This window comes from Vidua macroura, chromosome 6 (genome assembly GCF_024509145.1).
Source record: "Vidua macroura isolate BioBank_ID:100142 chromosome 6, ASM2450914v1, whole genome shotgun sequence".
In the NCBI taxonomy this organism is placed as follows: Eukaryota; Metazoa; Chordata; class Aves; order Passeriformes; family Viduidae; genus Vidua; species Vidua macroura.
The window spans coordinates 3,683,328-3,697,640 of record NC_071576.1 but is presented as its reverse complement, the minus strand read 5'-3'; the positions used below and the strand labels follow the sequence as shown (position 1 = coordinate 3,697,640).

The following is a 14,313-nucleotide window of genomic DNA, read 5'->3' as shown; positions in this document are numbered from 1 at the left end:
ACCACAAACAAGTCAGGAGACACTGAAGAAATTCCCAGTGAAGCACTGACACCCTTTCCCACACACTAACTTGCCTTCCCTTCCCTTTTCAGCTCTCCCTGAAAAGCTGTTTTCACTGACTTGGCAGCATGGCCTGCTTCCCACTGCTCCCTGAACCACTGAGCCTGAGCAAACCCATTGTAAAGCTGTTGTTTGCCTACAACAGGCATCTGCACACATTTAACAAGGCCATGGAAAGGCAACACATTAGCTGAGGGTAGAGTCAGCCAGCCCACGCCAGTACAACACCACAGAACAGGCACTGCCTGCTGGATGAGAGCTCCCTTTCAAGCACCTAATCCACAATTTGTAAGTCATTTAACTTGAAAGACAAATAATTCAGCCAGCCAAAAATGCATGACAGCGGCAATTTGCTTAGCACAATATAGCATTAGCTTCCACAGAGTTATTTAATGTGCTTCAGCCCCACATTATAACACACTTTTACCCCTGAGGTTTTCCCTGGAAGAGATTTTCAGATGATTCTGTAATAGGAACAACCCTCTGCTAAGCTGAAGTTCCAAGAAAAAAGCCTGTCACTTCTGCTTGAAACACCAACATTTAACTCTTCAGCCATAAGCTGAGCTGGCATGCATTCAAAATAAGATCAATCAAGGCTTGCTTCTATGGTGGGCACAACATATTGCCAGCACTGTCTGTCTGCAGGAGATTACACCTGAGGATTAGCAGTGTGAGCAGAATCTCCCATGCTCAACTTCTATTAGACAGTAATTTAATTTATTTGTTTTTTACTGGCCACTTCACATACTCTGATATTGTACATTTGGCATTTATTTCTACATTTCCTGAGCAATTAAGTGAACTGAATCAATTCTCTAATGCATCCAGCAACCTGGCAGTACTTACACTTGCAGAAGCTCCTCACTTCGGACAGCCAGAGATGCCTACAAAGAGATCAGAGATGTGTTAGGAGCAGAGCAGCAGCAATGACCAGGATCTGCCTTGTTCACCAGGCACTGCTGCAACACCAGAAAGCTGCACTCTGGGCCTTTGAGGGACTCCTGTGCAGCCTCCTCTGGCCAGGAACACAGCAGGCATAAGGAGCACAAGGCTGCAGATCCATATGATAAAATGAATCAGGAATAGATATGCAACAGCCAGAAAAGCTGCCTCAGTACAACCCAACCCCAAAGGTGCCCCTGGATTTCCATGGGCAGTACAACTCCTGGTTTTCCATGCCATGCATGCAAGCCACCACCACCCACTTTTGACTTCTCTCAAATAACACTGCAGTTGGGAGCTGTACCTGTTTGCAGTTCTCCTGCTTTAATTCCTGTATTTGAGCTTTGAAAGATTCGTTTTCTTTTTGTACATCCTGTTGAAAGAAAAAAGGCAATATATACTCATGTATAAATAGAGATGTACACCCACAATATATACACTCCTCAAGACAAGGTGCTTCTATCAAAACTTTACCTGTAACTGTTTTACTTGGTTTGCAATTTCTCTCTCTTTTTCTTCCACCATAGCTTTCAACTTCTTCATTTGTTCTTCTTCCCCTTTCAACCTGCAGAGATGGTTTAGAAAGTAAGGAGAAAGAGTTAAAGTAGGGGGGAAAAAAAAAAAGCTAAAGAATTTATGCTAAAAAGGGACAGCCACTCAAACTGGGGCAGTTTGTGCAGCAGAAGATAAATGCATTTTGTGTGTTGAGGCTGCCTCAGGTACCACACGCCGGCTGTACCGGAGCTCTGCTGGGGGGGCAGCACATCCCAGGAGCTGCTTTGAAGACAGAGCCCTTCCTGGCACAGTCTCATGCACCCTTCTTCTGACTTGGAGCAGCCAGACAAAGCAGAGTCAAAAGAGAGGAAGGCCTGGCAGCACTTCTCCATAAAACAGGAGCTGGAGAATTGGCTATTGCATCTCATCCTGAAAATGGCACAAACCGGATCTGTTCGCTGCTGCTACCGACTGAGCCGCAGGCACTGCAACCCTCAAACATGCTGAGCAGCAGGAGGAATTAGCACTAGACACGAGAAGCAGCAGCAGTTCCACTGGTTAACAGAGCCCTGGGTGCACATTCCCAGTGTGTGAGCAGCACAGCTCAGGGCAGGGACGCCAGGCACGGCAGCAGCCACCGGCACTAACAGCTTATTTTAGCAAAGCCCATGAAATTCCTGACAGCAATTCAAACATTCCAACTGAAGATAAACTCAATGCATGTTCCCAGCAGGCACTTGAGGAACTGCTACTCTGCATACTCACAGGTTCTCCATGTCCTGGATTTGGGATGCAGCAGGTACCTGAAAAAGTAATTCCCAGTCTCATTTTGATGGCACAGTTTTCAAGTTAACAGCAGCTCTTTGCACGAAAAGGGGCAACACACAGCTTGCAAGACACTTGCCAAAGAAATACCAGGAATTTTGCATCAGGCATTGCTCCAAGAACATCTAAATACATAATGGGTTTCAGAAACAGAGCTTACACCAAGCATCCCAAACTTCACACCAGCCAATTGTTCTCCATTCCATCTTTCCCCTGGGATAAATGCCTGTGTCTAGACATCCACCCAAAATAAAAGTGCAACTCAGTCTCCTCCTTTTACCATCAACAAAAATCCAAACTGAGCCAGAATACCACCTTATTGGAAAAATTCTTCCATTAAGTAACACCTGGCTTCGAGGTTGTCCAGTTGTCTGCTCTCAAGTCCAGTGCAGGAAATCAAAAGCCAAAATATTCCAGCCCCAGGGAACACAGGAAGGAAACACAGCACAGCCTGACCACTTCAAGAGATGCTGCTACATTCAGTTACAGCCAAAGCTCCTGCATGACCAGAGCCCTGCAGAGATGCTGCTTCAAGCCTGGCAAGGAGGTGGCTGGGACACAGCTGGGACTGTCTGTGAGCTCCAAGGCTTTCAGGCCACCAAAGCTCCTCTTTATGCACAGTATCATCCCAGTTAAAAAGTTAAAACCTCCCAGAACTTGCTATCCACGTAAAACCTGTTTGGGATGAACACAGCTGAACTAGTGGGCTCTCTGCACTATAAACAGCTTAGTCAAGTTGGATTTAAAACATCTCTAAGTTGAAGCCAATGCAAATCCTCTGTGTGAGGCAGAGGAGAAAAAACAGCTTCCTGATCAACCAAGCAGCACTCCCAAACCACATCCACTCTGCAGGCTGTACCTGTTGGAGTTGTTGCAGGTTCTGTTGTTCCAGCTCCTGAACTTTACTGGTTAATTGTGCAATTGTATCCTTCTGACCCTTTGGATAGATAAAAAGCAAGGTTAGAAGTGTGACTTTGTTTTTCCCAGCCAGACATGCTGCAACAGAACTTATTTCCCTTCAGAATATTAAAGCAGCTTACCTGCAGACATTCTCCTTTCTTAACAATCTCTTTCTCCTTCTCTTCCAATAAGGCCTCCATGGTTTTCACCTGCTTTTCCTTCCCCTTCAACCTGTGCCATTGAACAGAGACAAACACAGCATAAACCCCCTGCTCTTTCATCCATCTGAAAATGAAACATCCTATGCTTTGCAGCACCTAACAAAAGCAGCATCTGTGATCAAAGGCACATGCACAGTTCACCTACTAAAAACCAGTGTGAACACTTCCACTTCAGCCTGGCTTAGCAGGAGATGCCCTTGATCAATGGCTCTGCTCATTAGGTGAAAGCAAACCCTGTGCTGACACATTGCAGGGGTTTCACAAATGTGTGCTCTCCTCATCCAAAAACACTTCCCTGCCCCTCCCCAGCTGGGGATACAAGGGACTGACTGATCATTTCCCCACCCCTGCAGCTCAGGTGTTACCAAAGCAGGTTTTCCACCCTGCCCTGCCTACATCCCTCCATCCTGACTTGAATTTAAGGGGTCAGTAAGGGGTGCACAGGGCAGACCAGAATTAACAACTGCACTTACAGAGTCTGAAGTTCTTTGACTTGTGATGTTATTGTCACCTAAAGAAAATAATCAGCACTTCAGTTCAATGCACATGGAAAAGGCACACAAATGCTAAAAATTGCTCTATGAAGAAACACAGGGGGAAATTATCAGACATTTTCAAAAGAGGCACCATTTATTGCAGTAAGCATAAATGCACTTTTTAAATTACAAAGCACCAAGTGTCTCCAACTATTTGCACTCCCCACATTTAAAATGTGACTTCCAGAGCAGCAAAGGAAACAGTGCAAATGGGAACAACAAGCAGGCCCAAAGGAAACACAGAGGAAGAAGCAGAGAGTGAATGTGACCACCACCACACTGGCAACTGCAGCTCCAACCACAGAGATCATCCCTGACCATTGAGACCTTTGCATAAGGAAGTGCTTTTTGGGTGCTCTCTGAAAAGTCAGCACTCCCTTAAATTCCCATTCTAAGGGTGAATATGGATTGGAGACATAAGATTTAGTGAGAATGTTACTTTTGAATACTGTGTGAAAGCCTGACAGTAGTTATCTGTCAGTCCTCTACCACAACACAGCAGGAGCTGCAGACATTCCCAAAAATCTCTCTTCTGCTTGCAGGAGACCAAAAGGTGCACAGATACATCACCTTTGGAGCAAGCACCCCTCACAGAACATTCCAGAAACAACAAACCTAAACTGCTTTTTTTTTTTTTTTTTTTTTTTTCTTTTCTGGGCTCTGACAGTTCCAGGGAAGGAAATACACACAAATAATTCCCTCAGTTCCTGGAAATTTGCTTTGGAGGAAAAGCCCAAGACGGAAACACATTCTGTGAAGCTTTTGCCTAAAAAGGAAATAAATCTAACACTCAGAAGAGGGTGACACGTTGGAATGTAGCTAAAGGGACTGAAAAGAGTGCAGACCAAAAACACAAGCCACACAAACAAGCACACTTCCTGACAGCACAATGGATTAAGCTGCCTGCAGAATGGGCTCCCTAAGGAAACGTGGGCTTCCCTTGCTTTGGATGCCAGGCAGCAATCATGCCAAAAAAGCCCATACTCCTCCATCCCTGCATTCCTGATAGCTAAAGTAAAACTGACTGTGCCAAGACTGAACTCTTTTTGGGCACTGGAGAAAAAAAAAAAAAAAGAGTCTTGGGTTTACCTGGAAACCAGATCTGGGCCTGTAGTATTGCTCCAGCAACACAGAAAGGACAGAATACGAGCAGAAACTTCAGCACTTGAAATTTCCAAGTTGCCAGCCCCCCAAGGAGGCCCCAGGGTTTCATGTTTACTACAGGGACACTGTGCCCAGGCAGAGCTAATGTTGCAATGCATTAAGCTATAGCAATTCTTGCCAAATTTCATACTAACGGCCCAAAAAGCTCAGGCTTCCAGAGGTGCATGGTTTCTGAAGGACAGCACTAGTTATCCTACATTTTTATGGCTTTATATCCAAGAACAGTGCAGCTCCAGCATGATAAAGTTCCTTACCCAAGGACATTCACCAGTGAAACAGAACACACTAGAACAGAAACGAGTGAGCAGCACATCCAAGGCAAGGCTGGTTCACACTGCTGCCACTGAAGTATTTTACCTGTTTTTCCATCTCAAGCTGGGAATTTCCTACTTCTTCTTTCAGAGCCTCTATTTCCTGTGTCAAAGCCTTTTCAATGACAAAACAAGACAAGGGTTGGACAATGGAAACACAAAAACGCCACAAAAATGGATGCTACAAATTGATCACTGTAGAATGCCATGCAGTAACAGACAAATGTGGTCGTGGCATCAACACACAAAGGAATTGTAGGGATTGCACAGGGGTACCTGAACAGTCTTCTCCTTGCTTGCTACTTTTAGGATTTCAGCCTGTAAGAGTTCTTCCACTGATTTTATTTTTCCATCCTTCTCGTGGATCCTTAAAAAGAGCAGAGAAACAACAAAAGTTGGATGAAAAAAATGTGCTACTCAAGCAAATACACAAGATTTGGTTCTGCTATAACATCACATCCCATCAGCAGCCTCAGGGATCCACAGTGGGACCAGGCAGGAGGAATAAACAGGAAGAATAAGACTGGGACTAGTGCAGAATCAGCTGGCTTTATATAACCATATATGCTAAATCAATACTATTACAGTCAAAAAATGCAAATTAAGATATCAAGAGCGCCTGGAATGACACACACTTAAAATCAGCCTTCACTGGACATTCAAGCAAAGTAATTACCAACTTAAAACACACACACGGGACAATCCCACTCCTTTTAAAGTGCCTATTGAAAAAAAAAAAAGATTATCTGACAAATCAGAGCAATTCCTCACCTAGTCAAAGTCAGGTTTATGAAATTAACTGCTTAGCAGAGCAGCAACTGGGTTTTCAGCAGGTATTGATCTGGTGTGACAAGTTTCAAAAATGAAAATGCTTCCTGCCACACACACACACTTCACCCAGCCAAAAGCCAATCATTTCAGGGAAGCAATACACTCACAGTCATGGAATAAAGACAGAGAGAATTAATCAGAAATTAAATCTGTGCAGTAACTTACACTTTCTGCAGTTCCTCCACCAGTGATTGGAAGGAAACCTGTTAAAAACAGAGCTTCATCTTAGGAAAAACACAACAGAGCAAAACAATCTGTGAATGTTGAGGGGTGAGGATAGAGAGCTGGAGCTCTCTGGCACTGGATGAACTATGTAGCAGCCTGATATTTTATTTATCTGGCTGCTCCTGAGAAAATTAGTCTCCAGTTCCTGGCAAATCAGCAATACTAAGCTTGCTGCAAGTTCCAGGGAAACAAAAGCAAACCCACACCACTTTTACCAGGAGAGAGTGAGGTTCAGGACCATCATTTCATCAGCTGCCCTTTAATACTGACACTAGTGTGCATCTCTACAGGGTCACTGTGCCTCCTCTCTTCCATAAATGATTTTCTAGGAATTAATTGCCCTCCTGAGGTGTCCAAGCAGAGCTGGATGTCAGGGAAAGGCACTTCCTGACCAGCACATCAAAAGTGACAACACTGTGACAGTGTCACTGACCATACACGAGGAGAAGGGGGACAAGTGACACCTGCAGAGTGTGGATTGACACTGGGAAGCTCAAACATTCATCATGAAGCTGAGGCAGTACAAGCTGCCTGCCAGCCATGCCTGCTGCTCCAGGCTTCTGGAAATGGAGATCCACAGCCAGTTCAGAGCATGGCAAACTCACAGAATTCACAGAATGACCAGGTTGGAAGAGACCTTAAAGATCATTGAGTCCAACCCAGCCCCAACACCTGAACTACACCCAGGCACCCAGTGCCACATCCAGGCTTTGTTAAACACACCCAGGGATGGTGACTCCACCACCTCCCCAGGCAGAACATTCCAGAACTTTGTCACCCTTTCTATAAAAAACTTTTTCCTGATATCCAACCTGTATTTCCCTTGGCACAGCTTCAGACTGTGTCCTCTGGTTCTGTCAGTGCTGCCTGGAGAGAGAGCCCAACCCCAGCTGAGCACAGCCACCTTTCAGGAGCTGTACAGAGTGCTGAGGTCACCCCTGAGTCTCCTTTTCTCCAGGCTGAGCACCCCCAGCTCCCTCAGCCATTCCTCACAGGGTTTGTGTTCCCAGCTCCTCTCCAGCCTCGTTGCCCTCAAACTCAAACCAACCCCCAGGCAGCACAGACTGGATCCTGAACATCTGCCCTGCTTCTGACACTTCTGCAAAGGAAATATTTGACAGAAGTATCAGCTCCCAGACCAACACTGAAAGAAGAAAACAGGATGCTTTGCCAACAGGCTTCAAAGGCATCTCCACCTTCTTCCCTTGACTTTTGCAACCACAGCAAGATTCTTTCAGATTTAGTTTAGGTGTAATAAAAGTTTTAGATGAAAAGTACTACCTGCTCCGATTGCTGAATTTGCAGGCTTTGAAGTTCTTTTCTCAGAGATGAATTTTCTGTTCGCAGGGCCTTTGAAAGCAGACACAGAGATAATGAAAGCCTCATTTGTGGGGGAAAAAAAGTGTTAAGCTTGACAGAAAAGTAATTTCTTTTAGAATAAGTGGAAGACTTTGAAAGTCTAAAAGAGACCCCCCTCTGCAGCTGTTGGAGCCAAAGCATTCAACAGACTAATTATTCACCATGGATAACCTGGAGTGGACACTAATTTATAGGAAATTAGGGCAAGGTGGGAATGCTGTAACTGAGCAGAGGTCAGAAAAACAAATGTAACTAAGCATGTCACAGCCCATTTTTTGTACAGCCCATTTATTTTTATCTATTTACATAATATTGGGATTCTCCCACAGACAGGTTCTCACCACTCTGGGAATATAAATAAAAACTATGTAACACCATGGGCTTTAACAGTCTAGATCCAACTCTAGAGTCAATAATAACATCCAAAATATATAAGAATTCAAAGATCCCTTTGTACAGAACAGCACTACAAGAATAAAAAAATCACATAATCTAAACAACACTGTCAGCTTTATTAAAAAATTGTAAAATATTATTTCAAACAAATAACTTGCAAAATACCACCAACCTTGGTGGGATTTAAAAGCCCTGTGGCTGTGGCACTTGGGGATGTGGTTTGGCAGTGCTGGGGATGGTTGGGCTTGATCTCAGAGGGTTTTTCAGCCTAAAGGAGTCTATGGTGTGCTCACAGCTTTGGCTGCTCAGGGTTTGCAACCCCTCCCCAGCACAGGGCTGCCAGCAATGCCCCTGGAATTCAGACACCTTAAGAAAGGGAACATTGTCTTGGCTGTGCCCAGGTGGACACAGCTTTCCAGCAAGAGCCAGCTCAAAACACAGGGATTTCTGCACTGCCTCTCCAGGCTTCTCATCACTGCCTTCTTTATAAATAAACAGGAAGGGAATAACGTTATCACCATCCCAGAAATGTCACTAGTTTACAATCCACTTAACCCTTCAGATTATCAACCTAGACAAAAAAAACTGGAGTCTTACAATAGCAAGTTTTTACAAAACACCCCTTCCTAAAGGGAGATCAAATCAAATCAAATGTGCAGCTCTAGAAATATATTCCCATTATTCCAAAGGACATTTTAACAAAATCTGCCCTAGCCTAAGCAGAGAGAAGCATTTATTCTACCCCACTGATGCTCATGCTTAGTCTATCTTACAGAAAAGGTTTTAACCTCATCTCCACAAGGTGCTTTTCCTTGGAAAAAGGAATTGAGACTGAACTATGAGCACTCCAACATTCACTTTGCACAAGAGCACTTAATCTCTATTTCCTCATCAAAAGATAGTAAGAGGGATTTTACCTTCAGCTCCTCCTCTTTAGTAGCCACCTGGATGAGTCCTGCCTCAAGCAGCTCTTCAACTGTCTTGATTTTATCATCCCTCTCTCTCATGCTGAAAAAGCAAGAGTGAAAATTAAGGAAAAAGACAGTTTAACTTTGAAGGCTGTCAGCTATCAACAGTAACTTTACTGCCACCAAAATCTTTATTTTAGCTTCTGATTCAAAACAAAGTTTCTTACCTTTTTTCCATCTGCTCTATCAAGTCTTTGTTAGTCTATGAAGAAAAAAAAAAATCATTAATTGCATCAATAATGGTTTGGGATTTACAAACCAAATAATTGCAAAGCACCACCTTAACTAGAAGCCTGGTTACACTAATCCAGAAAAGAAAACAAAGTAAGGAGAGAAAGTCCTCATGGTATATGTGTCTAATACTGATGCTGGGGAAAAAAAAAAAAAAAAATCAACCTTTCAGGGTAGGGACAGATCCAGCCCAAATGCCTTGATGGTTTTACACTGCTGGACTTGCAGCCAGCTCAGCACCTGAAAAATCTGCCTCTTCTGAGCATTTATCAGAACCACAAGCTCCACCTGAGGCTCACTCAGCAGAACATTTATGATTTCTCAACACCACCACATTGTGAGAGACCAGATGGGAAACATAAACCAGCTTCCAAGCAAAATCCCCTCCAGTCCTTCAGACAGGACACCAGACCAGCCAGAGCCAGGGCAGCAGTGCCTGCAGATCTGTTCTCCACCAGGGGAAAGGGAGCAGTTCCAGAAGGGAGCTCCTGACTAGCAGGAGTGCAGGAGAAGTTTCCTGTCCTGCCAGTCTTTTTCCAGTGTTTCAGGAATTTTTCTCATTCCACAATGGTGCAAAGTCAGGGGTGTTCATATGGGCTCTCCCAGAGAACATCTCAAAGGAGATGGAGCTGAACAACACAACAGCAGCATCCTGTGAGCATCAGTCTGGCTGCAGCAGGTGAGCCATGGGCACAAATACAGAACAGGAGGCAAAAGACATCACAATGTAAAGAGTTTTCTACTTCCAAGGGTCAGAGTGGTTGCAGAAATAAGTTCTTGCTTGTGTTAAGCTATGTAGGTCTTCAGGAGTGGAAAAAAAAAAAAAAACAGATTTTGTTTGGACATTCCTCCTACATCTACAAGACAGTCACAACTGCCTTACTTGACCCTCCATGGAAGAGAAAATACCTAAAAAAGTATCAGGTTTTGACATCAACCAGCTCAGCCTACAGCTAGGTTAAGAAAAAACACTGAAGAAATTAAAAGCACAGAAGATACTTGATAAAAGCTCAGCAAACACTGGCTGTACCTGCTCAGACAGGAGAGTCTGCAACTTCTGAACTTCAGCTTGCAGAGCTGTGTTTTGATCCTTCAGAACCTGGAAGAAAATTGAGGCATTTTATCAGTTCAGAACTGCAGAGCCTAAATACAGCTTTTCCATAATGGCAAAGAGGCAATTAAATAGCACAGAAGCCATTACAGAGAGTTCTTTGGAAGCTTCAAGACTACAAAGAGTCCTTTCCTTCTCTGTCTTGCTTTTCTGTATTAAGGACAAAAGTATTGTCCTTATGTCCCATGAGAAATTCATCTTTATTCCCTGGCAGAGAATCAGACAGTACCAAATGTGAGAAGCTCAGAAAAAACACATTTTCCTCCTAAAGCAGCACCAGCATCATGTCAAGATTTAATAACTGCCTCTTACAAAACACCCATCTGGTGAAGCAAATCATCCAAGATCCCCTTTTTGAGTTCCCTTCAGCTGCCTCAGTGCACAGCAAGGAATTGGCAGTCCAGCAGCAGAGAGGTTTGCACAGCTCCCACACCTGGTCCCAGTGAAGGCTGGGAAGAGGTGGATGGGGAGAACAAACAGACTTTGCCTCTCCTCCTGCATCCCTGCTTCATACAATGGTCACAGCAGCCCTTAACAGACAGGGTTTTAAAATCATCCTCTATTATTGCTTTTTGTCTTTTTGAAGACTTGCTTGGTGCTTTACAAAAGTGAAAAGCAGGACACGTGCCCTGCACTCCAACCCCAAAGTCTTACAGGGAAAACACAAGCAGGAAAGGACAGCAACAGTGAGGATTAAATGCACTGCTCTGGTTTGAACCTGGCTTTTCCCTCTTTCATGTGCCTGGGAAAAAAGCAGCACTTCCTTAGGGGGAAACATTTAGAACAGCACTGGTCTGGTTTCTGTTTGGGATCAAAGAGAGGAGGAAGGAGAGAGCAGCAGTGCACATAATATTCATGCTGAGAGCACACTCTGCATTTCTGCACCATCACCATGCTGATGATCTGCATTCAGCTCTCTATTCACTCCCCAAGAACTGCCTGCAGGTGATTTTTGCCATTACTTAGCACTGAACTGATTACAGCACATAACCATTCACAACACCTCTAAGGCCTTTTTCCTGAGAACAGTTACTACAGAAACCACCACACTAAAAGGATGCTCATTTTCCTTCTCACATTCATTTTCACCTCACCTACCATTTTATAATGTTCCACCACACTGAAAGCCCTGAGAGTGTCACTAACTTGAGACTTGCCCACTTCTCCCAGCCTGCCACCTCTTCCCACTCCCCTCTCCACACTGGTTATGCACCTGTGACCCAGCACACACCTCACTGAAGATTCAGTTTTATTCCAAAAATCAACTGAAATTGTACTTTGTTTCCTATTTCTCTAATTGAACAAACTTCTTCCCTCTTATCCTCTGACAGCTTAGAGAAACTACAGAGCCTTGGCAAGGGACTCTCATCAAAACCTCTTTGAAAGTGACACTTTAATACAAGAATCAAGTTTACTACCTGCTTCAAAGAGCTCCAGGAGACTCCAGAGTCTTCTCCTACAAAAGCATCCTGGCTCTGCCACTGCCCACTCGCTCTGTTCCTCACTAGCAAACTCACCAAGGTGACAGTGGCAGCTTCAGAGGGACTGACCTCACACCAGAAACATCAGAGGAGCAGCAGCACCCACCACAGGCTTTAAAGGAGTTAAAGGGATGGAGTCAGCACCTCTCTGGGGAAGCAGGGCTGCTTCCAACAGCCCAAGTTTAGAAGAAAAAGGTCAAGGTGGCAGAGGGCAAGGAGGAATTAAGCTGCTCTCTGCACACACCAGCCAGAAACAAGCAGCAGCTCTGCTGTGCAGACCCCAGATGTCAGAACAAAAGCTTCTGCAGTTGAGCTGCAGCCTTATGAGAAAATGTGGAAAGAGGCAGAGTTAAAATAAGCATTTTCACATCTGCCTGACAGAAAACAGAGGCTTGGCATGATAATCCAAGCAACAAAGGCTCCAAACAAAAGCACTAAGGCCTTGAAAGGCACACTTGCAGGTGGAATGCAGGGAAATCACAACAGTTTTTACTGTCCAACCTCCTCTTGCAGAATTCAAAGCCCTCTCTCTCCACAACTCAGACACTGCATTTAACTTGTGCTGTCCCACCTCTCACTCTGCTGCTACTACTGTGATATCCCACATTGCTCCTGCCTTACAAACACAATATTGTAATTTACCTAAGCACCCAAAGGTCAGTTTAATTGAATTTCACTGTTCTGCAGTTGCTCCACAACCTCTAGAGACTGGAAAACTTACTGAAAACAAGCACAAGAACACCTGTTCTGTATCTTACCTTGAATTCTTCTTTTGTGCTTGAAATCTGAGCAAGTTCTTCTCGAAGCTGATCTTCAAGAGTTCTTATTTTGTCATCTTTTATGTGAATGCTGAGACACAGCAGAACAGTTAAAACACATTTCCCCACCCAAGTCTTACAAAAGCATGATTGAAAAGAACATAAAAGACTGATAAACATTGTTTCTCAAATCCCAGAGCTATTTACCTTTTCTGCATCCTTTCCAGCTCATGTGCAGCAGCAGCCTAGATTATAAAGAGGATTAACACAGACTTAGGATACATCACATGATTCAATCAACCTTTCATTCCACAATATTAAAAAGCTAGAACAAGTCATTTGGCCTCCCAGCACATGACTGAAATCAAGAGTGGAAGGGGTAAGCTTGTCTTCATGCACTTTTACAACACCAACCTACAAGCATGCAACTACACAAAGGGAAGACCATCTCCAAGAGATTCATTTGACAACTAGGATTATCTCTAATTAAACACTTCATTTCCACTTCTGCAATGAACAGCCCACATAGCAGCAACACAGGGACAGCACTTTCTTTGGCTCTAAAAACATCTCTGTGGTGAGGCAGGGGGAGCTGTGGGGTTTGGGGTTTTTTTGGGGGGGGGATGTTATGAATCTTGTATGCAAATGCCAGGCCTGCATATTCACAGAGAGCTGTGAAGTGGCCTGCACTCTGCATGCCTGAAAATCTAAACCAACCAAGCAAAATGCTTCAGTAACTTGGATGTCCAAGTGCAAGACTTTGCTGGTGAAGGAGGGGGAAGAATTAGGCCTCCCACCAGCTTTAAGAACTCCAGGGAATCAGATATGAGCCCAATCCGGAAGCCTCGCACCATTAATGTGCTTAAGCAGAGCTTGCTTAAAGCCAACAGATCTGCATTTGCATTTATGACAGAACAGGAGGAAGGGAGGAACATCAAAACAACTGTTTCACCTGTTCATTTGTCAGAGCCTGTAACTTCTGTACTTCTGATTTCAGGGAGAGGTTCATATTCTGTAAGACCTGAAGGAAGGAAAAAAATAAATGTATTTGCAGTTCATACACAGATAGTCTTTCACTCTCCAAGGTGAAGTTTCAGGGGATTTTTTGAAGGAAAATCCTCAAGTTTCCTTATCAACAGCTTTCCCAGCATCTAGCATTGGCCTTGCCTAGCAGAGCAGACCTGTAGCTGAAAAGGCTGTTTCTAGACCCAAAGACAGCAGCCTTGGGGGCTTCATTTTGTACATGCAGCCAGATCAGCTGGCATTTGCACAGGCTTTTATTGTACCTTGAGCTCTTCCTCCTTGCTGGTTAAGTTGGCACGTTCACTGCCTAATGAGTCCTCCATCTGCTTGATCTGTTTGTCCTTCTCTGCAATCCTGCACAAGGGGGAAACAGTGACAGATCAGCACAGAAGATGTGGATGGAAGTGGTGCAGGAAGCATCAGGCTAAACCCAAAATACACCCTGGCCCTTTAGTCCAGCTCCTACTCCAAAATCC

The 14,313-nt window shown here is 44.2% G+C and overlaps 1 protein-coding gene across 16 annotated transcripts in view; it reads right to left on the bottom strand.

The window, feature by feature from the left end:
• The window catches only part of KTN1 (kinectin 1), a 78,665-nt gene that overhangs the window by 19,008 nt on the left and 45,344 nt on the right, over window positions 1-14,313 (bottom strand). For 12 of the 16 annotated variants that reach the window (XM_053980628.1, XM_053980618.1, XM_053980621.1 and 9 more), the window contains 18 exons: window positions 14,101-14,191; window positions 13,767-13,835; window positions 13,022-13,059; window positions 12,815-12,905; window positions 10,495-10,563; window positions 9,401-9,435; window positions 9,183-9,273; window positions 7,792-7,860; window positions 6,451-6,488; window positions 5,731-5,821; window positions 5,501-5,569; window positions 3,917-3,954; window positions 3,363-3,453; window positions 3,182-3,259; window positions 2,263-2,300; window positions 1,477-1,567; window positions 1,307-1,375; window positions 907-944 (listed from right to left, as the gene is read on the bottom strand). In XM_053980628.1, the coding sequence (XP_053836603.1) occupies window positions 907-944; window positions 1,307-1,375; window positions 1,477-1,567; window positions 2,263-2,300; window positions 3,182-3,259; window positions 3,363-3,453; window positions 3,917-3,954; window positions 5,501-5,569; window positions 5,731-5,821; window positions 6,451-6,488; window positions 7,792-7,860; window positions 9,183-9,273; window positions 9,401-9,435; window positions 10,495-10,563; window positions 12,815-12,905; window positions 13,022-13,059; window positions 13,767-13,835; window positions 14,101-14,191 (1,194 nt within the window). The remainder of the gene's footprint in view (window positions 1-906; window positions 945-1,306; window positions 1,376-1,476; window positions 1,568-2,262; window positions 2,301-3,181; window positions 3,260-3,362; window positions 3,454-3,916; window positions 3,955-5,500; window positions 5,570-5,730; window positions 5,822-6,450; window positions 6,489-7,791; window positions 7,861-9,182; window positions 9,274-9,400; window positions 9,436-10,494; window positions 10,564-12,814; window positions 12,906-13,021; window positions 13,060-13,766; window positions 13,836-14,100; window positions 14,192-14,313) is intronic. The other 4 variants (XM_053980624.1, XM_053980633.1, XM_053980631.1 and 1 more) reach the window with 1 other exon arrangement.